General features: G+C 55.0%; 3 protein-coding genes across 8 annotated transcripts in view; all 3 read left to right on the forward strand.

Moving 5' to 3' along the window:
- The window catches only part of PLXNB1 (plexin B1), a 79,288-nt gene extending 75,641 nt beyond the window's left edge, over window positions 1-3,647 (forward strand). For all 5 annotated transcript variants that reach the window (XM_074914375.1, XM_074914373.1, XM_074914374.1 and 2 more), the window contains 6 exons: window positions 917-1,077; window positions 1,319-1,466; window positions 2,144-2,208; window positions 2,300-2,375; window positions 2,761-2,835; window positions 3,523-3,647. In XM_074914375.1, the coding sequence (XP_074770476.1) occupies window positions 917-1,077; window positions 1,319-1,466; window positions 2,144-2,208; window positions 2,300-2,375; window positions 2,761-2,835; window positions 3,523-3,627 (630 nt within the window). In that variant the 3' untranslated portion in view covers window positions 3,628-3,647. The remainder of the gene's footprint in view (window positions 1-916; window positions 1,078-1,318; window positions 1,467-2,143; window positions 2,209-2,299; window positions 2,376-2,760; window positions 2,836-3,522) is intronic.
- Window positions 3,648-8,549: 4,902 nt separating this feature from the next.
- LOC141964240 (SRSF protein kinase 3-like) lies at window positions 8,550-20,940 on the forward strand. Its single transcript, XM_074914378.1, has 11 exons — window positions 8,550-11,688; window positions 11,866-11,974; window positions 12,444-12,531; window positions 14,821-14,908; window positions 15,161-15,267; window positions 16,865-17,027; window positions 18,241-18,317; window positions 18,758-18,865; window positions 19,297-19,366; window positions 19,452-19,544; window positions 20,744-20,940. The coding sequence occupies exons 1-11, from the start codon at window positions 11,643-11,645 to the stop codon at window positions 20,929-20,931; spliced, it is 1,137 nt and encodes a 378-aa protein (XP_074770479.1). The 5' UTR covers window positions 8,550-11,642; the 3' UTR covers window positions 20,932-20,940.
- Window positions 20,941-22,326: 1,386 nt separating this feature from the next.
- SETD5 (SET domain containing 5) overlaps window positions 22,327-24,126 on the forward strand; it is a 68,589-nt gene continuing 66,789 nt past the window's right edge. For both annotated transcript variants that reach the window (XR_012634309.1, XM_074914667.1), the window contains exon 1: window positions 22,327-22,467. The gene's annotated coding sequence lies outside the window, so the exon portion shown is untranslated. The remainder of the gene's footprint in view (window positions 22,468-24,126) is intronic.

The following is a 24,126-nucleotide window of genomic DNA, read 5'->3' on the forward strand; positions in this document are numbered from 1 at the left end:
CCCACAGAAAAAAAAACCAACACCAGGTACCCTGTCTGCTCACCTTCCACCCCACCCGGGATAGGGCTGACCCGTTACCTGCTGCAGCAAGATGATGCCGATAGTACACACCAGCCATGTACAGATTCAGCTGCAGTCATAAATCAGGCACAGCGCCTGCTCACATTCTCCTTTTTGCTTTATTCCAGCGTCATTGTTAAAAAACTGACCCAGGAACTTGTCCCTCTGCTCTGTTCTTAAGGAAGGGTCAGCTTTTGGCATCCAGGTTCCCCAGCAGTGCCCTGCTTGCAGTAGTACCGTTCCTCAAGGGACAGCCCAGGCACCTTGCCAGGCAGTGCCTGCGTTCTTCCCACATTCACTGCACTTCTTGCTGCTGAATAAACCCCTTCTCCGTGTTCCTGCCCAGCTGAACACAGCTGCTGGCAGCCAGCAGCCCCCTCACCAGCAGTCCCATCCCATCACGTTGCAGGCTCTCCCCCCTGCAGCAATCCCCTTCACAGTGGAACAGGCTGCCCAGGGAGGGGGGAGTCCCCATCCCTGGGTGTGTTTAAGGGTCGTTGGGATGAGCTGTGGGGGGATGTGGGGTAGGGGAGAACTTTGTAGAGTCGGGCTGAGGGCTGGACTCGATGATCCCAAGGGTCTCTTCCAACCCGAATGATTCTGGGATTCACCTGCCATGGCTCTGAGTAGATCTGCCTCCCCTCCATGTTTTGCTTTGTTCATGAGCTTCTCCCTGGTCTCTCCTCCAGAAACCACTGGGGCTTCCTTTCTCCTTTGCTCCCGCTCCCTGCAGTGGAGGGGAGGTGGCTGCGGGGGGGGTTGCTGAGCAGAGCAGGGTAACCGCTCACCTGCTTGAGGCCTGGGCTCTCCACTCCGCTCTGCCTGTGCTGACTCTGTCCCGCTCGGTTCTCCGCAGGGCACTCTGCAGAAGTTTGTGGATGACTTGTTCCAGGTGATCCTCAGTACCAACCGCCCCGTCCCTCTGGCAGTCAAATACTTCTTTGACCTACTGGATGAGCAGGCGATACACTACGGGATCGCAGACCCGGAGACCATCCATATCTGGAAAACAAACAGGTACAGTGTTCCTGTGGGCCCCGGAGGAGGCACTGCTGAGCTGTCTACAGCTGATCACCTGCAAAGTGACAGCCACCTCTGAGGAGGAGCAAAACGGGGACACAAGGCAGCTGAGCGCGGTGTGAAAAGCTGGTTTTGCTGGGAGCGCAAAGCTGGGAGATGTGGTGACGTTCAGAGTATCTTTCAGCACCGCAGCTGCTACCTCTGCTGCTACCCTGTTGCGCTTCTGTCCTCTCTGCAGCCTGCCCCTGCGGTTCTGGATCAACATCATCAAGAATCCCCAGTTTGTTTTTGATGTGCAGACGTCGGATAACGTAGATGCTGTGCTCCTGGTCATCGCACAGACCTTCATGGACTCCTGTACTATAGCTGACCATAAGTTAGGGCGGGTGAGTACAGAGGGAGGAGGGACCGTGGTTAGTGCAGAGTTCAGCAGTGCAGCCCCGGGAAGGTGATAATATTTACCTAGGCTGGGCCCATCCTTGCTCCCATGTGCCACTGGAGAGTGGTGGGGACTCCTGGACAGAGAGGAGGGAGGAGGTGATTTTGTTTAACATACAGAAGTTGTTGAGGGGTGCTCTTTATTCACAGCTTACAGCTACCTGGGGGACAGAGACCAACTCTGTTTGACTGTGGCAGACAGTGTAAGTCATAGGATGCATCTTGGGGAATTCAGATCAGCCGTTAGAAAAGCTTTTTACCACCCCTACTCACCCTGTGCTGAGGGTGGAACAGTCCTGCACAGGTCACCAGAGGTGGGATGGGTGGATCTCTGGAGGAGTTCAAGAATCAGCTGTGCTGTAGTCGGTGTGATCTCGTACTGGTGATCACCCGGCTCCATGTGGAAGGCTGGACTAGGGATCCCGGAGGTCCCTCCACCAACACATCTCACGGTTCCTCAGACTGCATTACTAGAAGGGAGCCTGGTATTTGAAGTGCCTCTCTGCAGAGGATAAAAATCCCTGATCCTGAATGAATGACAGAAAATAGCAGTGATGGCGTTAAGGTTAGTCCACAGCATGATGATGGAGTTTTTTGTAATAAACTCTGGTTTTGGATGTTCAAGGACTCTCCGATCAATAAGCTGCTCTATGCCCGGGACATTCCTCGCTACAAGCAGATGGTGGAAAGGTAAGCAGAGAACCTGAGGAGTCGTAGCTTAAGCAGCAAGGAGGAGGCCATATAGGAACAATTCACTAATTGCCCGTGTACCACTCCACAGGTATTACGCAGACATTCGTCAGACCATCTCTGCCAGTGACCAGGAGATGAACTCTGCCCTGGCTGAGCTATCACGGGTAAATAAAAACTCTTTCAGAAATCACCCTGGCCCCTCACCTGTGCAGCTGAGAGAAAGTTAGTAAAGCAAAGATGAGATATTCCAGCTGTGTGCAGCTCTGCTCAGACCTACTGACCATTCCCAGCGGCTGCTCTGCTTTGTGGCACCACGAGGAGGGTGAGGGTCTGCCCAGCTAGCACTGAGAAGTGTAGTCAAGGATTCGGGGCAAGGAGTATGTGTGATTTTTATTTCTTTTTTTCTACTTCACTAGGAAGGGAATTCACCACTACTTCCCTGTTGTGTAGTGCAGTAGGCACGTTTCCTAATGAGTTGTGAGGACACAGAATTTAGAAGGACAGTTGTTAGGTGTCACACGGTTTTATCTAACTTCCTCTCTTATTCAGAATTACTCAGGTGACCTCAATTCCCTGGTGGCTCTACATGAATTGTACAAATACATCAATAAGTACTATGACCAGGTGAGTGTGTGTTTCCAGCAGGTATGAACATGCCCTTCTCCTTTTACCATCCAATCAAAAAAACCTTCAAAAGTTAATTATTAAGAGCAACCGGACTATTACAATGCTGTGTAGTGTTTCATTGGCATGCTTAACTTCCATGTCATAAGTTATAACAGGGGGAGGGAGGAAATCACAGGAAAGGACTTATCTCTAACTTAATTAACAATGAAATGCAGTGAGTTCAGATTCATTTTAGACTGGCTCTGAGGAAGGATTTCTGTGCAGAAGGGGCTGTTGGGCGTTGGAATGGGCTGCCCAGGGCAGGGGGGAGTCCCCGGGATCCCTGGAGGGGTTGAAGAGTCGGGCTGAGCCAGCGCTGAGGGATCTGGGGGAGTTGGGATGGGTCAGGGGGAGGGTCATGGTTGGGCTGGAGGAGCTGCAAGGGCTTTTCCAACCCAGATGATTCTGGGATTTACTAAAGATACCATTTTCAAGCATTCTTTTTGTACTACGAAGTTTGTAAGTTATTAGGACAAACCCAGAATACTTAGTTTGTGGTTGATTTGAGATAAATTACTACATACCCACTCTAGTCTTGAGCACGCTGGGTTCCAGCTTGGGGCTCTCCACTGTGCATGGAGTTGAGGTGGTTGGCAGTGGTGTGTGCTGGAGAGAGGCCGCACAGTCAGCTCTGTGTCGTTGCAGATCATTACTGCCTTGGAAGAAGACCCAACGGCACAGAAGATGCAGCTTGGATATAGACTACAACAGATTGCAGCAGCTGTGGAGAATAAAGTCACAGATTTGTGACAGGCGCAGACAGACTGCTCTCCCCTGGCTGAACGGGGACAGTGCTCGTCCCAGCTATGTGCAGGGTGTCCTGCTGCCACTGGAACCAGATTCTCCAAGGAACCCGCGAGTGACATGAACAGGGATGGCCAAGGCAGTACAAAGTACAAGCGTCCTTGCATCTCAGAGAATATTTTTTTACAGTTTTTTCTTTTTAAAGGCAAAATGACAACAACAACAAAAACAACAACCAACCCAAACTTTGGTTTTCCTCTGGCAGACTGTCAGGGGGACCACACAGCTCCTTCCTACAGATGTTATGTGAACGTGCCAAGTTTCCAAGCGACGTTGTTGAAGGTCCAGGTGACAACATGGAGCGCTGTGTCTGTGGAGTTCTCGGCCATGCTCGGAAGCCCTTGTCGGTGCTGGGAGACTCCCCTGGTGCAGCTGCTCCCTTCACTGGGGATGCAGGAAGCTTTCCCCCGGCCAACACCTGTGCTAACCTCTGTCCCCAGCTAGCGAGCACTCCTGCAGCATCTCACCTGAGAAATTGCTTTGCAGCAATGTCCCCTCTGGTTCTGGATGTTGGCTGGAGAAAGAAGAGTGTCCGATGGCGAAGGCTTCTCGCTCCCCAGTGTTCTGGTCTCTGACAGCTTGTGTGTGACACCTGCTTGGATGCAAAGTGCTCACCAGCATGCACACCTGCCCGGGGGGCTGCTGTAAACGGGCAGCACCCCCCACCCCTCCCCTCAGGACAAATTCAGTGCGTGAGAGTCGCTGCCTGGCTCGTCTCCGTCTCCGCTGACCCAGCCCAGGATCCATCTTCCTGGTTCCTTGTGGTCAGAGGTTGCCCTGCTCTTTGGAAAAGCACAACAAATGCCTTGTGCCACTTCCCCTTCCTCCGATGTCTAGCTGTTCTGCTGCTCTGAACTGGACTTGTAAATACCCTCAGAAAGTTAATGTATTTAAATGCTAAAGGAGAATGTTTAATTTTGTGGCTTTGAGACAAAGCTTTTCTTGGAGAAGTATCTCTGTGCACTTCTACTGACATACGTCTGTCAGCACTGGAGCAAAGTTTTCTCCACTGCTTTGTCTGCAGGGATAACTCATAGATGTCTCTGTTGTAACACAGCTTGCTTTTTTCCCCTGCAGCTCAGCTCAAGGCTTAGCTGTGTGCTCTTCTGTTAGGCTCGCCTTACACCTTACTCATGGTTTCACTCTCCTGTTGTGGCACAAAGAAGGGTTATTTGGTGAGCTGTGAACTCGAGGAGCCACGAAGCACAACTGTGTTGTTCCCAAGAGTGTCAGGTGTCCTGCAAGCGGGACGATTCGTGTGAGGAAGGAGAGGTGGGAGCAGGCACAAGCACAAGGTGGTTGTCACTGGGCAGCTCCTCGCTGCTCCCTCCTCAGTTCCTGCACCTTGCAGACAGAGTACTCTGCTCTTCTGGGAGTAAATTCCTATTTATAAGGATGCCCTACTCATTCTCAGCCACTGCTGCTCGTTCCACACTGATGCCCTGTGTGCCTGGGGCAAGTAGCCAGGTCTGACTCCTCTGTCACTTCCCTGAGGTGGTGACTGTGTGGGCCAGGCAGGACCGGAGCTAAAACACAGCCGGATCACGTCCCTACCTCTCTTTCCATTGCATAGGGCAACAATTCCAGGCCTGTCAGATCAGCCCTGTGGTTTTGCACGAGGGCTGTGCAGCTGCAGAACTGTTCTCTGAGCAACATAACAACAGGCTAACGCTGGCTTCTCTTCCTACACAGCCAGCTCTCTCCTGTGACCCTCTCTCAGCAGTATTCCCAGTGCTCTGTGTGCCCAGAGTACGGTCAACCTCCCTGTGCCCCCTCCTGCTCCTGTCTTGCTCTACGGAGCACCGGGCTGGCTGGCTGCTGCCAGGCAAAGGGCAGGGCAGAGTTTGTCTCCCTTTCCCCAGGTGGACACCAGTTTGGGTTTGGCTCCTGCCTGACCACTCGTTTCCAATAAATTCATGGGAATTCAGCATCTCTGAAACCTCTGTCTTGACCAACTCTGATTAAATCAGCCCAAAAAAAAGCTGGGTGGAGGAAAGGACTGGCAGATGGGGAAAAGCAGACACAATGCACATTAAAGCCATTCCCTTAAGAAGTGCAGGAGGGATTCCCTGGTGCGAGGCAGGTGCAGGTACAGTGGCAGAGCAGCGTTGTCCCCTTGTGCGTGACAGATGGACTTTCTGCCCCAGGCAGCACAGTGTAGTTTGTGGCCTGTCCGACTTGCTGGGTGTCTGCCAGGAGCCACAGGCTACCTGCTGGATTTATGGCTCTGCAGACTGTTACTGTCTGCCCTTGTTTTTGCGGAATTATCTCTGTGCTTTCCCAGAACAGGATGGCTTGGGGCTTAATTCTGAATCCACCTCACAATGGCAAAGGGAGGAGGACTTGGTGGCTCTCCTGGAATCGTAGTGACAGGAGCCCAGGTGCCTCTTCCCACGGGGGTGACTTGGCCCGTAGGGTAAGTGGTTTCCACATCCTCTTTGCTTCTCAGCAGCGCTCCTGGATGCTGGAAATGATCTGCTTTTTCTGAGCGTATCTGTGCAAGTCTGCTTTTATTAGAGCAATAATCAAAAATAGAGCTAAACGTAGGTGATTGACTGACTTAACATCTTGAGCTTGTCCTTGCGTAGTTGGACAGGAGGCACTGCCCAGCGCAGGTGCAGCGAGAGGGGGGGAAAAGCTGGTAGTGCCCATCTCTTCCCACCACCTCTGCTCGGTGTTGTAGGTACCAGCACCCTCCTCCCCTGCGGACACGCACTGAAGGCCCCTCGCTGGGATCAACTCGGGTGTTTAGGCATGGCCCCTCTTCTCTCCGTCCATGCCCCTCTCCTGTGGCAAAATCCGTTACTACAACAGGGTTCTGTTGCATTTAAATTTGCACAAAACAGGTTTCGTTACGAAACTCCCTATTGCAGGGAAGACTTATTTATTTATTTCTCACGATCCTTCCAAGTTTCTTCCAGTCTCTGCCTGATTCCATGACCAGCTGTCAGACACTCTGGAGATGGACATTTCTTCTCAAGGATGGAGAATCCTCTCTGGATGTTCCTGTTTTCTTACAGGTAGCAAGTTCTGTGGGCACCAGCTGACAGTGCCCTGCCACAGTCGTTTAATCGTATTCGTGGAGAGGTGACGTTCTTGAATGGCAGGCACTAAGATTATTTTGTACTGCAGTCAGAGAAAGTTGCTTCCACCGTGGTCTGGATGAAACGCCGAGAACTGATCAGTATTAAGATAAATATCCGTTAGTGTATTTAAATGTCTCCTGTTGGCACGACCAGTAGTAGCTGTCACCCACGCAATGTCGACGTGAGAGCGCTTGCTTTCATCTGTCTGGTGGCAAATTTAGGCTGTACCTGGAAGCTGCTGATTTTTTTTTTTTTTTTGTAGAAATGATGGCTCATTTTTTAAAAACTAAAACAGAGGGTTCTCGGATGCTGCTGCCTCGGTGGAATGCCATTTCTTTGTCAGGGTGTGCCCCGGTTGCAGCAAAATGCTGCTTTTTTGGTGCCTTTCTTGTCAGGATGATTCTTTTCGGTTTCCAGAACACCCAGTGCATTTGCTCTAAGTCTTTCTCCCAGTCCTCTGTCCTGGTGACTCTGCCCTTTCCCAGCCTTGTGACTTGGTGTCTCTCTGTCTGTTACGGTATGGCCTGACCTACATTTATGCCCTGCCACACCTTGAGTTCTGCTCAGAGCACCCGAGGTACTGTCTTTCCCAAATTGGAATTAATAATTAATATAAAAAGCTTGAAAAAAAAAAAAATCTGAATTTTGTTACATAGTGTAATAACTGTTTGTAGATACTGTTTTGAGATGTAGGAATCTATTGGTGATATGAGAGGTTTTGTCTGTAAATAATCAGTTTAGAGTCCAAATGATTTTAATAAAGAGAATTCTTACACAATAATTCAATAAATTTTAATATACAACCTGCGTGTCATGCTTCTGTTGCATGATGATGCAACTGCCTAGAGCCTGTTTCCCACAGTGGGAGCTGTGTACTCCTGAGCCCCAGCACTGGGGGGCTTTTCCCTCCTGCCCCCTCCATCCTCTGTGAGGTATCAGTTGTGTTTCTTGGAAATAACCTTGTGCCACCTTCCACTGCTGGCTCCTGCTGTTCCAGAGCTCATTCCCAGAGCTCGTTCCCATCTCCTGCCGCAGGAGCCAGGCTGGGAGTGGGGCCCTGGGCCCCGTCACAGCTCTCTTGTGCTTTTCTACAGTGGGTAAGCAGGGAGGGGCTTACTTAAGGTGCAGTTTTTAGTGATCGCTGCTGCCCACCAACATGAGGCAGGAACCAGCATTCCTAAATTAGCAAGACAACTTCCTTTTTAAAGGAGTTTACTGTTCTTTGATGTAAGGCTCCTGGCTCCTCTATCCTGTCTTCCCTTCCCTGTGCTCTTCCTTTACTAACAGTTTTGGATACAGTCTGTGCCTCCCCCCTCTCACCTCCTTGTTGTCCCTGCTTTAGTCCCCGTGTTCCCTCCATGTGTGTGGCCATGATGGCCTTGTTACGAATCACTTGCCCCCTGGCCTAGGGCTGCTGCCGCCCCTCTCTTAGTATCGGCAGTGCAGGGCGGGGTGGTGAGCAGAGGGGAGACAGCCCCGGGGGAGCAGCGCTCCCGGCCCCCATGTGCCACAGAGCAACGGCCGGGCAAGTGTCAACCCTTTGCTTCAGGGCTGGGGCTTGGTCTCTGCCATCCCACTGAGGAAACCTGAGCTTCTACAGCACCAGGGCCCCAGTGAGGGGGTAGCCAGGGCAGGCCCTGCTCTGGTGCAAGGCTGCGACATAAAAAAAAAAAAAAGTTATTTTTATTGTGTGTGGTGGCTTGTACCTCGGTGCTGCGGGGATGCTCAGGTCCCACCTCGCTGGGGCAGGGCTGCCAGACGAGCAGGGCTGCAGGGAGGATGCTGCTGCCGTGGTTGCTCTCCACGAAGAGGCTCTGCAGTCACCAGCGCCACACTGCAACAGTGCTGGGCTGTGTGGGTATGGCTGGGGGAGGCTGCGGTGGCTCAGGGAGGGCAGCGTGACCCACATGTGGGCCTGGGGAGCCTGTTCCCTCTGCCAGGCACAGGCTGGCGATGGCTGGGCCCGGCAGGAGATGGTGCCATGGCAGAGGCTGGGCCACAAGTCCCACCGAGATGGTGCTGAGAGCGGTGGGAAGGGCCCAGCAGCCCCACAGTTCTGGGTCTGCTGGAGTAGAGGGGAAGGATTTCTCTTTTTCCATCTCAGTAGAGCTGTGAATTTCCCTCTATAAATAGTTGCTGTGGAGACTGGAGCCGTAGCGGGCTGACAGACCTGCTGCCAGGGGAGCCGGGGGAGGCAGGGAGAGGCCAGCAGTAAAGTGAACCCACCGCAGCTGTCCTAGGGCTCCTGCTATCCCGAAGCCAAGGTTGTTCCCAGAAGCAGCGCTGTGACCCGATACCCTGCCCCGCTCCTCGCCACGTCCACCCAGCAATGCAGAAGAGCTTGGTCTGCTCAAGGACACCCCTCCCGGGTAGCGCAGACTAAAAGGAGAGCAGGACCAGCTGGTCTCTCACTTTGGGGAGCTCCACAATGAGCCAGCTGAGGAACGGAGCAGCGTGCCTTGCCTGCGAGCTGCTGCAGGGTAAGTCTGTGCAGGGCCCCTGGGGCTCGGACCCCGCGCGCTGACAGGGCTGTTTTATGCTGCACGTTGTGCCTTCGCGGGGATGCTGCTGCACTCGTGGAGGGCTCCTCGGGTCGGTGCACGCGATGGAGGCACGCGGGGCTCCGCTGAGCTCTGCGACTCCAGAGGCACAGGCTGACGGGTGGTGGGCAGCTCCTGGTGCAGGTCAGCGGAGGGGCCCAGGCCAGAGGCAAAGCACCGCTCCCCACCCCCGGCTCTCACAGATCAGTGCAGTTTTAGGCTGAAGGTCTCTGACCTAGTCCAGGCTTGTAGCAAGCCAGTAGGTTCTGCTCCACGTAGCTTTAAATGACAAATTAACAATTGTTTTTAATGTTCAAAGTCATTAAGCGATGAAGGACTTCAAAGTGTTGATCATCTTTTCTCACAAAGCTTAGAAAAGTACGTTTCACTCTCCTATCCTAAGTTGCATAGCAACGCTCCTCATCCTTTGCCAGTGCATCCATCTAACGAGCGTGGATGGAGGGAAAGTCTCGCACACCTAAGGACGGACTCGCCTCGCCTCCGCAGCGAGAGGGACGCCAGGGCCCGGTGAGCTGCCCAAAAGCTCCATCAGCCTTAGTGCTAGGACATGTTCCGCACTCTGAGACTGGCTCTGGGTCCTGCTTTCCCACCAAAATCTATTACCCTAACAATCCACCTAGGGAAGATGCTGTTGAACTCCCATCTCCACACACTCTTTGAGTTGTCTTTTGGCAGGTGAATGGTGAGCGATATCATAAAACTTTAAAGGCTGCTGCGCAGCTCTCAGATCAGGCCCTGCTCTCCGAATGATGAGGGTGAAGAGGGTTTGGGCAGATTCTGGTGGTGCAGGAGCTTGTGACATTACCGATATGCTCAGTCTGTGAACAAATAAGAAAAATTTGGATTTCATCTCTGTTTCATAGCTAAGACGTTAGTAAGTACTTGCTGAAAAGAGTGGCCATACAAACATGCAGCATCCTGAAGGTTTATGCTTAAAAGAGACCAATTCTGGACAGCGTGAGTGCCACAGTCAGAGGTGTAAAAATCTAAGGAGAGGGAGGGATTTTGAGCTTCTTTCAGACTGCTGTATGGGCTTGGGTGAATGGAGCAACGTCAGCTCTGGCAATCTGGGTTGCTCCTGACAGGATCGGAGTCTTGAGCGCAGTCAGAGCCTTAATTAGAACCGTGCTGGGAGCTTGCTGGGTGCTGTGCTGGGAGAGAAGCATCTGCATGGGGAAAGAAACTTTAGTCTTCTGAGGAAGTCACGCCTCTGTCTCAGCACCTCGAAGTTGTTACTGTCCCAGAACAACTCCCTGCTGCGTGGGTCCTGCTGCCACCCCCACTGCCAGCCCACTGTAACTATTTCTGAAAACGCTCCAGTGCAGTCGAACATTTAGCTATAGTGACCTGATCTGAAGGATTTAAAGGTCAATATTTCTACCAGTGCTAATGGTCTACTGGGATCATTAACACCTGGCAGTGCATGTTAACCTGAAGTTTCAGCCATACAGCAAGTGATATTCTCAAATTATTAATGCTGGGTTGGGAGTACCCCAGCTACAGCAGCTTACATGGATATTTCCATTAGCAACACGGGCTCTGGGTTGCTATTTCAGGTGACCGGTGCTGAAGCCAATTCTACACCGGTGCTGCAGGGTGGGGGGACAGCAGTTGCATCAGTCCATCTACACTGTCTCGGTGTTTGTACCTCAGGCTGTCATAGTAACAAACTCTGGGAACAGCCTCCCCCCTCCGTCACAGCCTCTTGCTACGGCGTCACGGGACAGTCAGTGATAAAATAAACCTGTGCTCTGGCCCCGGGGTGGGCTGCGGACAGATGTGCAGCGCTGTGGTGTCTAAAATGCAGGTTCTGCTTCACGCCCATCTGGAGCGTGAGGCTGCTCCTGCCAGCGACAGCCCAGACGTGTCCCCTCCTCAGCCGGGACGGGGATGGGGAGCCGGTGCTTTCCCTGGCCGCAGGAGGGGATCCCACAGTCTCTGCTAAGCCCCTGAAAATCCACACTGGGCACAGGGAAACCTGAGACTCCCACCTGGCCCTGGCCTTGGCCCAGCCACACACACACACTGCCAGGATCCCAGTGCAGCCCCAGTCTGCCAGCTCTCCTCTTCTGGCCTCTTAAAATAATCTCTGTCTCCGTGAAGTGCCAATAGTGTTTGTAACAGCCCAGCTCCAGGCACCTGATGAAGCAGATAGGAGGGAAGGAGGCGAGGGCACAGCAGGAGTAGAAGAGGGAATCCACGTGCACAGCACACGGCAGGGGTAGGGCTGCCCTCCAGCGTTCCAACTCTCTTTAAAGGAGACAAGTGCTGAAGATCAAACCACCAGTGCCCGTTTCTGCTGCGTTGCCAGGCCATGGAGCAGCGGGTGCAGGAGGAGGTGCCAGCAGCCCAGCGCACAGGTCAGTCCTCGGGCGTGCAGCTCCAGAGCCGAGACCGTGCCAGGCTCTTCCCAGGCCAGAGGAGGCCACCGGGATCTGTCTGGCCGTTCCTGCAGAAGGATGGTTGTCCTCAGCCGCTCTTTCAGTCCCAGAGCATTTAGAGAGGTCAGTAATGACTCTTGGCGATGGTCCCTGCAGGAGGCCACCACCCCGTGGGGGAAGGAGAGGTGTTCAACACGCGATACCAGGCTCTGCGCAAGCTGGGCTGCGGCACCTTTGCCACCGTCTGGCTGTGCCAGGACATGAGGTGAGGTGCTAACAGCCTTCTGGGGTGCTGGGAAAGGGTGGCTGATCTCTTGGGCAGGCCCAGCCCCTCTCACAGAAGCCTGGGAGCACATCAGCATCCTCGCAAGCACAGGGAAACCTGGCAGCGAGATCAGTGGGGTGCAACAAGCAGAGCTGGTCTCCGGAAACCAGAGAACATAAATGAGGTGGGATCGGTCCTTGCTCTGCATTCGTTCTTCTCATTTAGATCCTGCAGTCCACATGTGCTGAACATCTTCTCTCCAGCCCCTTGCAGGTCCCCGAGGGCAGCTGTGCTGCCAGTCACTGGCAGTATCGCCCCCAGGCCTGGGGTGCTGCAGACTAAGGCTGCTTGCAGGACGGCAGCGCCCTCCCAGGGGAGCCCCAGCGCTGGGTGGCTGGGAGAAGGGGAGGTGCTGCTGGTTGGGACCACGCCGGCATGCGTTGGCTGGCAGCTGTGATTCATTTCCCAGGAGGAAGAAACACGTAGCTGTGAAGGTCCTGAAAAGCAGGGAAGGCTTTGCTGAGGCTGCCCAGGACGAGGTCGCTCTCCTCCGCTGTGTATGTATCTTCTGGGGCTCTTTGCTTTGCTCCACGGGACGGCTGCTGAGTTCAGGTCTGAGTATCAGCCTCATCGTCCCTTCTCCCTCCAAGTCTCAGTCTGAGGAGTTAGGTGAGAAACAAGAAAAAAAACCAAACAGTTAGGGAATTCATAGAAATCACCCTGACTCAGCACTGGCCTCTGAAACAGGCACCTTCTCCTCCCCTTGTCATACTGGGACATACTGGCTGGGTCCCATTTGCCCTGTCAGCCCATTTCTTTCAGTTGAGGCCGAAATCCAGTAAATAGGAGGAACCTGCAGAAAGACTAAGGTAGATAATCAACAGAAAAAGGTGGTAACGTTCTTAAGCAGGATACAGGAGCATGTCCACTGTATTTGTGTTGTTCCCAGGGCATTGCTCTATCACAACACTGATACTGAAGTAAAAGGAAGTATCTGGGGGGGAAAAAAAAGCAGGATGTAGCAAAAATGCAAGAAACGTCTGAAGTCAGGCAGCTTCCTTCTGCCTTTGCTAATGGATGTGGTAATTAGGTGCTTGTATCTGGGTCTCAGCTAGTTGCCTTTGAAGATGGCTTGACCTGCTACTTCTAGAAAGCTCATGCTTATAATTCTCTGAGTTTGCCTAAATACAAAGTTACATCAGCTTTAGATGAGTAAAAGCCATTACATTTTGCATTTCAAATTACTCTGAGGCCTTTCTCCAACAGGTTTGAGATAGGTTTAGTTCATACCTGTAAATCTGTAGGTCCCATCCAAAGGGACATGAGCCAGACTCAGTGATGCAAGAGGAAGCACCAAGTGGCACTAATTTAATCAGAGGGCTGCTTTTCTACACATCAGCACAATCCTGCACACAGACTGAGCCTTACCCTTGATTTATTACTAATTCTCTCTGAAAGACACGCCTTCCCATTCAGCAGAGTGCAGCTGCTTCCCAGGGCTGTTCCCACCGGCGCAGGGTGGTGGGTGCCTGCAGAGCTGCTGGGAGGGGTGATCTGGTCTCCACGGCTGCTCACCTCTTGTCGTGCCAGCACAAACCTCCCGGCGCTGGTACAGGCAGATCCAGCAGCTGTACAACCTTCCAACCCAAAATCCCAACGGTTATGGCTGCAAAGAGAAAAAAAAAAAACAACAAAACAACCCAACACAAACCAACAAAAAACCCAATGAACTGCTGTAGCAGGATCAGTGCTCTGTGGGAGCTGGGGGTACTGGAGCACCCGTGCTGGGGCAGACCAGGGGTTCACCCAGCCCAGCGCCCTTGGCCAGCAGCAGATGGGTGTAAGGACAAGCTAAGCACGGGGTGCTGCTCCCACTGAATGCTCCCCTGGCCTACAGCAGTTTCCAGCTGGAGATGTCTTGGGCCAAGGGTGATGCCTGTGTGGGCTGTAATTCCCTGTGGGTTTACCTTCAAGAGACCTGCCCTGCCTTCCTGTGAGTCCATGCGAGCTTCAGCAGCCCCCTGTGACAGAAACTGCCACCAATTACCCACACGCTGTGTCAAGAACCACCTCCTCTACTTTGTTTTTGAACTTCCCAAGTGCTAGGTTTGATGCTCCCTCGTTCTTGTCCAAAAGATCTGTGTTCACACCCTCCACTATCACTCTGTATCTTACAGATTTCTGCAGTACTTGCCCAGAAATGGCCTTTTTTTCAGACCAAAGCAGCCTATTTTGCTGGGTTCCTCCAGACATGGAACCAGCTCTCCACCCCAGTAGGAGAGGTAGCCTTCAAGTGGTTGAAGACAACCACGAGGTCTCTGCCTCTCTGCAACCCTTTGTGAGAAATTTCTGAAGGGAAGGTGTGTTTTAAAAGGCGATGTCCCAACCTGCTGCTCTCAGCCGGGGAGGGACAGAGCCACTCCCGCTCTGAGGACAGCAGAGGCTGCAGAAGGACAAAGGAAATGGATAGCCATCACTGCTGGGAGCTGTGGTCTTGGGGGAATCCCCTTCCAGCACAAGCAGGAACACTTTCTGGGCCTGCATGGGATAGAATAAGCAGTGGGAAGCATGTTAGACACGATTAGCAGGATCAGTTTGAGTTATTCGGACACTGTAAGGGTGATGGTCCAACCTGGCCAAGAGCTAAACATACAGAAACTCATTCTTGGTTGACAGACTCTGCTTGTGCGTTTGGAGCTTGGTTTTCCTGATGCTGCTTTCATGGAGTTTGTCACAAAGTGCCAACTCCTGGAAGAGAAAGTCTGTAGAACAGGCTAAAACGGGTGCAAGATGTCCTTCTACATATATGTCTGTAATTGCAGCTTTCTTGGAATCCTCCCCCTCAGGTGAGCAGTATGAAGAAGAAGGACCAGGCAGGAGAAAACATTGTCTGTTTGTTAGAGGACTTCAGAATGATTGGAGAGAATGGCTTCCATATCCTTCTGCTGAGAGTGCTGCAGCTCTGGGTCAGCAAAGCCTGGGCCTGCCTCAGAGAGTTGCAGGATGGTGTAAAACCAAGTACTGTGCTCCCGTGAGGAGGATGAGCAAGGCAGCAGCTACACTGGGGCACCGGGAGGTGGCTGGAGGGGAGAGGCTGGATAAGGAGATATTTGGCTGCTCTGGTGAAGAGCAGAAGGCTGGTGGTAGCATCTTCTCTCTGTTAGTGAATCCCTGACTCTTTCCCACATGTGTGCTTGGTGTTTGAGGCGCTGGGTCCTTCCCTGCGATGTCTGATGGGCGACTACGCCGCCCAGGGACTGCCCTTGCCTTTTGTGAAAAAATCTTTACAGCAGGTGAGAATTTAGCTGGAACGGGGTGGGGGCACCAAGGGATTGTTTCTGGGGGACACACCTTATTCTTCATCCTGGGGTCATCTGCCACGAACTCCACGGCATCCAGCCATGGGTAGCACTGATAGGTCCAGCAGCTTCCTGCAGGGTAGCACCAAAGGCTGCTCGACGTCCCCCTCAGCACTGGTGTCTTTCCAGGGCTTTCTGAATCGCTGGTTCAGCTGGCTGGTCCTCCACCCATGTTGAGGTTTTCCTGCTCAGAGCCAGCTCTTCCTTCATCCCCTGTAAGGATGTGGTGTGCCAGTCAGATCACAAAAACTGCATTCTTATGCGTTGGCTGGGAAGAGCTAAGGAATGGGAAACCTGAGTGAGGCCTCCAAACGGTTAAAATTACATTTTGCCTTTCATGCTGAGATTTATCAGAAGTCTGCACCCTTGCCAAGATGAAGATTTGCTACCCTGATTCCTGTGCCCTTCTAGGGAGACTAAGAAAGAGAACAGCTTCCTCCTTCATCCTCTATTCTGGAATAGCCTCTTCTTCCTCTAAAGAAGCTCCATTAACACCTGAATAAGTTACACAAAAATGCAGTGGCATTAATCTCTGTGCCCCATTTCACACCCAAGCCTGTTGCTTGATCCATTCCCTTATCTGCTTTAATTGTAACATCGCAGAATCTTTTTTTTCCCCGCTTCAGATCAGCTCTGGGGCAGTATTTACTTCTGATTCATTCCAGTTTAGCTATTTAAATCTTTCCCCGCGTTTCACAGTTACCATTTAAGGTTGGTTATTTCCCTGGGGCTGGTGTTCATCCCAGAATAGAATTTGATAATACAGAGAATATTTGCCAGCCCTTTATGACTGACCAGAGTGTTTAAAAAACAAATGTAACTCTCCCAGTAGCCTTTTCGCTGTTATTGATTTCTGATAGCGACTGTTTCTCTCTGGTGGGTGTTGTTTATCTCTTCCCCCGTGACAGGCCAGACTCTCCCTGCTCCATCGTAAGCTGTTCTCTCCCTACATGGCTCTCCTGCACTGCGCTCAAGTCCTCTCTACACACACTCACTCATGGTTTTTCCCGCCTGGGTTGTGCTGCACCTCCTTTTCTTTCCCTGTACGATGGGACGCCCTCCCATGTGACTCTGTAACTGGCCCCCAACTTGCACTGGGATGATAATCAGCAGGCAGGCACAGTGGTCCAAGGACACTACAGCCACACAAACAGGAGTGACTTTCAGGAGAAAGTTCAGCTCTGTGACTGCAATGCCTCCTCCTAACCCCAGCCTCTTTCCACCTCCCCGGGGCTTGCCATCCATGCTGATCTCTGTGGCTTTTCACGCCGCCTTCTGCTGCGTGTCACCCTCACCTCCCCAGACCACCCTGCTGGGCTCCCTGGGTCCCCTCTCACTCACTCTGCTGGGCACAGGAGGCTCTGGCTGTGCGATCAAACAATTTCTTGCAGATAGTTTTCATCAGTGCTCTTTTCCTTCCATGCCAGAACATCCACAACTTGCATACTCACGGTGCTGACTGCTCTGGGGGGGCAGGGGAGGCGGGGGGGACTCTCGCCTTGCTGACGTGACTCGCTGCCTGCTCGCCCAGGTGCTGGCAGGGCTGCACTTCCTGCACAAGCGCTGCCGCATCATCCACACGGACATCAAACCAGAGAACGTCTTGCTCTACGGATGTGACAAAAGCCTCCAAAGGCTTCAGCCCGATACGTTCGACTACGGCCAGAGAACAGATCTGAGGGTAAAGAGACCAGGTGAGCACTCCAGGGTGGTTTTAACAAGAAAAAGGACTTGTGTGTTTACCGCCAGGAGGGAAACAGAGGCAGCAGGTACAGGTATCTTAAGTTCCCATCTCCTACATGGCCGGTACAAAACAGCGCAGCCAGCTTATGCTGCTGAGAGGCCTCTCCTGTCTCTGCTTAATACAAACATTGCGCTGAGCGGCTACAAGCTTCTCATGGCACCTACAGAACCGCGGTCTTGCAGGTAGGTTTGTGTGGAGGACGACGACAGATCTCAGGGAACTGTTAACAGCCCCACCACGACCACGGAGCTAATTCTTACGGCTTTAGGTGCAGGATAGTTCCCTTGAGTCCAGTGTTTTCAGCTGCTGAAAGGTTTACATACAAAATGGTTTGATCAGGAAGCTGTAAGATGCTTCTGCTCTTTATTTCCCCTATTTCCGAGGTTTGTGGGAGACTTGTATGTACTGCTAATCTTCAAGGCCTTTGGAGACATAATATATTTGCAGAGAATGGTGTGAATATTGAGTAAGATGTAGGGCTGGAGAGTTTCTCGAGAGATCAGTTCATCTCCCAGCAATGAGACCCTTTATATTATCCTCACACGATGTTCTCCCACGAGCATTTCTCCCATGACGGTGCTGTTTTGTCTCTCAAACTCCAGGGCAATCAGGGAATGCTAAATTAGTGACTGAGTCTTTTGCTTAGAGCAGAAAAGCATAATATTAGGCACAGACTGACAGCTCACTGTAAATCAGTAAACCAAAAATTACCCTTTTCCGGGGTCATATGAAAATGTAACCTTTATGGTCCTTGCCAAGCAGGCTGTGTCCAAGGTCTGCGACAGCCAGGACTGCTGAGGGCTAAGGAGGCGTTACAGATGGTCTGTGTCTGACTAGTGCTGGTAGAATGTGTTCTCCTCTGGGCCCACAGTAATTTAACCTCAGTGTGAGAGGAGCCTTGCAGCAGCATAGGAACACACAGTCACACCGCTCCACGCCAAGCTACTGTCCTCCCAAACATCCTCTTCGATTTTGACCGGATACCAGCTCTTCCTTTGTGTTTCATCAAAAAACAGCAGTGGCATTTTATTGATTATAAAAAGCATTTTAGGACCTTTTAGACTGAAAAACTTCAAAGGCAGGCATACATGCCTCTCCTGTGGTAAGTGATGCATAGCTGTTGGTTTGGAAAGATGCGACTTCTCTCTGTTCTTTCCATCTAGGAGGTGATCGATTGGAAGAATCTGATTTAATGAGCATAGAAGTGAAAATTGCAGATCTGGGCAGCGCATGCTGGACAGTGAGTCTTGCTCTGTGTCTCAGTGCCATGACAATACCGGATGCTGTGTGCTTCTTTCCATCCCACCCTGCATGTCTCTCGTTTTACAGCTGAATAGCTATTTCAGTGTGATGAGGAGATGCCGATTTCGGGGGGGTGTTATATTCAGTGCTCCGAGCTGGGTACTGTACTCCTGGAGACACTGCCAACTTTAGACATTTCTTCAGCTTACAGTTAGTCCCTACAACTGGAAATTCAAAACCATGTTCAGCACTGGGAGAGAAATTCCCCCTGGTGTCAGCAGCGCCGAGAACGTGCCTGCTGTGCCCTGCGCAGAGTTCAGAACATGTATTCAGTTCTGCCCCGCAGCGTCCTCCTCGCTCCGCGGGAAGCACGTGAGCACAAGCCTTGCTGTTACTCGTTTCCAGACGCTCACCAAAGGGAGTTTGTTTCTGTTTCAGTACAAGCCGTTTTCCAAGGAGATACAGACCCAGCCCTATCGTGCCCTGGAAGTGCTTCTTGGATTAGACTACGGCACTCCTGCGGATATCTGGAGCACGGGCTGCCTGGTAGGAGTGGGGACAAGGCTGTGCGGGAGGTGACTGACGCTAACAGGCCAGGGGCAGCGCCTCCGCAGCACCCACCTACACACGCTGCACTTAAAGCAAAACTTCCTTGCTGGGAAGAAAAACGGGGCTGTCTGCACTCAGGCACTTCGGAGTGAAAATATGCTGCTGCTGAAACTCACTCTTAGTTAGCGCTGCAAGGCGATTCACGCTCCATGTATGTTAACTCATGGGCTTGACTGAACCGGGCACATAGTGCTCTTCATCCTGACAGAGCTCAAGGTGCTGTCTCGCCATGGTACAGATCAAATCAGTGTATTTCCATATTTTAGGATCAGTTTTATGTGACAAGCAAGGGAAATTGGTACTATCAGTTAATGGAGCAGAAAAACTCCAAGTCCATTAGTGAATTAACAATGCGACTCCATTTCTAGGCATTTGAAATGGCAACTGGGGAGCGTCTATTTGATCCTCAACCTGGGAAATATTTCTCCAGAGATGATGGTAGGTCTCCATCAGTTTTACTCATTTCACTGACAGAAGTGTCACAATTGTTCTGTCTAGATGTGTTTTCCCTCCCTCTGTCCAGATCACGTTGCTCGTATTATTGAACTTCTGGGAAGAATTCCTCCTCAAATTGCTTTCTCCTGGAACAAGTCAACAAAATTTTTCAGCAGGCCAGGTAAGAATTGGGAGTAAGGAAGTCTACTCTAAAAACCACTGTGGGTCTCCGACACGCTTCTATTCAGCTCACACTGAAAAAGCCCCAAAAGTTCTGTTACACAATGCAGGCTACAAGCAGGGACAGAAGACAAGTGGAGATTTCATAAAGAGAGGTAATACTCCGCCCTGCCTACTTTTGCAATCCAGGAGTGTTCCAGGAATGAATGCAAAATCCTGAAAAACGGTCATAGCAAACACCCAACAGGGAAAACATTTCCATTCCTTCTCCTTTGGAAAGAATGGAAATAGGGACAGGAAACAGCTACATGCCAGGAAGGCTGAAGAGTGCGTAACTGGCTGGATTTCACCCGCTCACTGGCAGGGAACAATGATGATCAGGAATGGGACACTCACATCCGTAGCTGCTATATTTAGTCTTCTGACCCAACCGTAACAACTCTTCTATTTTATTCCCCCCAATTCTTTTCCCTTTGACTCATTAGCTGGAAATCCTTGTCTTGGGCTCCATCCTCCTTCTCTTTCTCTGCTTTCACACTCACCTGCCCCAGCCTACCTACAATTCAGTGCTGAGCCCTAGTCCCATGCTGCAGTTCAACAAGCACATTCACATCCCTTGTTCACACTCATTCCTTCTATGGTGCTCAAAAGAAATGAGTCAAAACTAGTTCCTGGTCTATATTCATTCTCTGCGTGAACCAGTCTGGCCTGACCACACATGCCTAACCTGAATCACTACATTTACACCGTGTGCTTCTGGGGACAAGTATAACTCCTTGGTCAGTAGGGATACTCTTCTGGGCCCAACTAGCAGGCAGAAAACAAATTTAACATTGGTGTTTTGCAAGCTCTGGCACTGAAATGGCCTGATGCATTCTGGGTTGCGTGTGGACAGGCAGAGGGAACAAGCAGCAACAGCTCTGGCATGGCTGTTCTGGCAACACTCTGCCACTCTTGGTATGTTCTCATCGAAGAACTCCTCAGCAATGGGGAGACCTAACACTGGCTTGGAAAGATGGTTTCTGAGAAACACCCGAGAGCCAAACCTGCAAGGGCTGGTGAAGCGTATCGAGAGGAAGATTCAAAGGAGAAGGAAGGGACCCTGCAGGGTGGTTTGCATCAGCTGCGTGAGGTGAGGGGCGGTAGACTCTCCGTCCTGCAAGTGTAATTAAGGTGCCGTGCTTACGCTGTCTTTGCTAGGTGCTCTTCTGCGCATCTCCAGGCTTTCCCCCCGCAGTCTCCACAGCATCCTGGCGGACAGACACAACTGGACAAAACACGAGGTTACCCCCTTCACCAGCTTCCTCCTGCCCGCGCTGCACTACGCGCCCGAGCGCCGCGCCACAGCCGCCCAGTGCCTGCACCACGCCTGGTTGAGCGCCCCGTGACCGGCGCTGCGGGGGAACCGCCGCCCCTGCCCGGCAGCTCCCGCCACGGCACCTGCGCCGCCTCCCCGCAGCCCCGCCGCAGCGGCCGGGACCGCCCCTCCCGCGGGGGCGGCGGCGGGGGCCCGGGCGGGCCGCCATGGCGGGAGCGGCGGGCGCTGGCACAAGATGGCGGCGGGGCCGGGCCGTCCCTCAGGCGTTGGCGGCCGCTCGCCCGCCCGGCACCCCCGGTGCGCGGCACAGCCTCTCCCGAGCGATCCCAGCAGCGGGAGGCGGCCACGCTCTGACTCCCCCGGCCCGGCCCGCGGAGCCGCGGCGGGTGCGCTCCTCCGCCGCTCGCCGGAGATGCGGGCAGCAGCAGCAGCAGGGGGAAGAGCCCCTCTGCTGGGCCCAGCGGGCCTCGGCCCCTCCTTCGCGCCGCCCCTCCCGCCGAGGGGCCGCTCCTCCGCCTCGCGCGGCCCGCGGTCAGCGCCCCGCGCCCTTTGTCTGGGCTCGAACCAGCCGGCCCGGCGCTGCGCCGGCCCCTCTTCCCCCACCCAGGAGGAGGAGGAGGAGGAGGGAGGGAGGGAGGGGGGCGCGGCAGCCCCGGCGCATCCTGCCCGCGGGGGCGGGGGGTGCTGGGCCGCCGCCGGAGCGGAGCAGCTCGGTGGCGCCGCGCTCCGCCAGGCCCGAGGGAGAAGCACCGGCGACCACCGAGGGATCGCGCCCGGGGAGGGGAATCAGGGCGGCGGCCGCGCTGCCCCTCCCGGCCCCCCGAGAGGACACCCCCCCCCCCCCCCCCCCCCCAGCGGCGCGGACGTGCCGAGCTGCAGGCCCCGCGCACGCGCCCTGCGGCCACACCCACCCCCCCCCGGTCCTCCCGCCGCTCCGGCCCGCGCACGCGCGGCGCAGCGGCGGCTGCCGCCCAGGAATCCCGGCCGCCCGCGCCGCCCCTTCTTTCTGCCACGTGTCCCGACGCGGGAGTTACCCCGCGGAGCGCGGCGCCGCGGCGGGGGCGGTGACGGGCCGCGGCGGCCCCGCCCCTCGGCACGTAGCGCGGCTCGGCCGGCAGCCCCTGTCGCAGCCCGCCCCGGCCGCACCGCGACGGCGCTGGCGGCCGCCCACCCGCTCCCCCTCCCCGCCGCCTTCTCCTCCGCTCGCTGACTGGCAGCTCGGCGCGCCAATGGCACGCCACAACCGTGGGGCGAGCGGCGGGGCGGACGCGCGGCTCCCAATGAGGCGGGGCCGAGCGGCGAGGCCACCAATGGGAAGCGTGGGAGGGCGGGGCGGCGGCAGGCCCGGCGGGGCGGGGTGTAGCGCCGTGGCAGCCAACGGGGAGCGGGGGTGGGCGTGTCCGGGGCGCCCCTGGCGCCGGCGCCGGGGATCCCCGTGCGCCCAGTGCCGTTTCCGCCCGGCCTGGGGAGAAGCCGCCGCTACTGCTGCCAGGGGGAGGGGCCGGACCCGCCGCCGAGGGCTCGCTCCCGCCGGCTGCCCAGGAGACGCCGTGGCTCTGAGCCGGGCCTAGTGCCGCTGCGGGGGCCCGGGGAACGGGCCGGCCAGGTAGGCGCCGGCCGGCGGGCGGGCGGGGACCGGCCGTGCCCGGTGGTGGGACTGGCGGGAGGGCATGCCGGGGCGGGAGGGCGGGCGGCCGCGGGGGGCTCCCGGCGCGGGCCGCGGCCCGGCGTTCCGCCCTGCCCTGCCTTGGGGGCCCGGACGTCAGGGCCCCGCCGTGGCGGTGGGGCAGCGGCCTGGGAGGCCCGACCCGAACCGGCGGGGGAGAGGCCCGGCCTGGCGGCACGGGCCATCATGGCGGTCCCGGTGGTGCGCTCCCGCCCGTGGCGGACGGGTTCGGACCGGCGGTGGCAGGGCCGGGGCTGGGGTCGGGCCTGGCCGCGGGGCTTTGTCGGTGGAGGCGAGCTCTGGGGAAGCCCCGCTGCAGCCCGGCCTGTTCCGCTCCCCCTTTTTTTTTTCCCCTCTTATTGTCCCGGAGGAGCCTCGGGGGTCGTTGTCCGTCTCGGGGCAGCCTCCTCCGGGCCACCGCTGCCTGTCCCCGCCGCCGCTGCCCGCCCCGAGCTGCCGGCCCCTCCGGGCCTCGGGGGAGGCGGTGTTTGACCTGCATTTTCTGCTTTCTCATGGTGCCCGTGCAGCGTCTTTCCCCCCGTAACCCCCCGCTCCCGGCCCGCCCGGTGCCGGTGGCTGCAGCGCGGATTCTCCTGCATTTCCTCGTCCGTCACGCGTGGCCGCCGCGGGGTGGGTTCCTGGCCCGCCCTGCCCGCCCCTCCCCTCTCCTATCTCCCCCAGTCCCACTCTGACCCCCGCCGCCTTCTCTCCGTTGGCACCGGCAAGGTCACTGTCGCCCGGCGGCTCGTCCTTGGGTGCCGGTGACCGGAGTTCACCGCCGGGTCGGGCGGGGAAGCGGCGGCGGGCAGTGTCTCGCCGGCCCCGGGGGGAGGGAGGGAGTCGAGGTGCGAGGCCGCGTGTGGCCATGGGGAAGCCGGGAGACGGGTGTAGCGGCGGGGGGGTCACAGCCCTGTCCCCGCGCTCCTTTGCCAGGAACTAAGAACCCCTCGGGGGGGGATTTTTTTTGGGGGGGGGGGGGGGGGGGGGGGGGGGGGGGGGGGTGTCTGCGGAGGGCACGGGGTGCTGCAGGGCTGCGGTGCTGCTGCGGGCTCTGGCCATGATGTAATGAGAGCGGGGAGGGTCCGGCCGGGCCAGGGCGAGGGCCGCGGGGGCCAGTGCCTCCCCCTTCTGCCAGGGGGGCAGCGGGGTCTCCAACAACTTGCTGGTGCTGGCCGGTGGTGTGCCGGTGGATTTCAGCGTGGATTTCAGGCAGTTCCTCCCCCACCCTGACTGGGTGTTACTGCCAGAACCTGAACCCAGAAAAGGAATTTCCTATTTCTGCAGTAGAAATAGGAGATTCCCCTTTTCACTTGGATAGGAAATACTAGGATTTTTTTTTTTTTTTTCCTTCTTGTGGTTGACCCAGGAAGTCATCTTGTCGCCAGCCTTCTGGGTTTTTTTTGCTCTAGAGGTGCAGGGAGGAGGGTGTTGCTTTGCTCTGGATCCTGTGGGTAAGCGTTGAAGGCAGTGACAGCAGCTGCTGTTGGCTCTGGAGCTCTGGTTGCTATGAGAGAAGCTTCAGTAGACTTGGCTGCTATCTCCAGGGAAGGACAGCAGAGCAGCCTCCATTAGTGTGGTGGTGGAGAGATGACTGGCTCA

This window comes from Athene noctua, chromosome 10 (assembly GCF_965140245.1).
Source record: "Athene noctua chromosome 10, bAthNoc1.hap1.1, whole genome shotgun sequence".
NCBI lineage: Eukaryota > Metazoa > Chordata > Aves > Strigiformes > Strigidae > Athene > Athene noctua.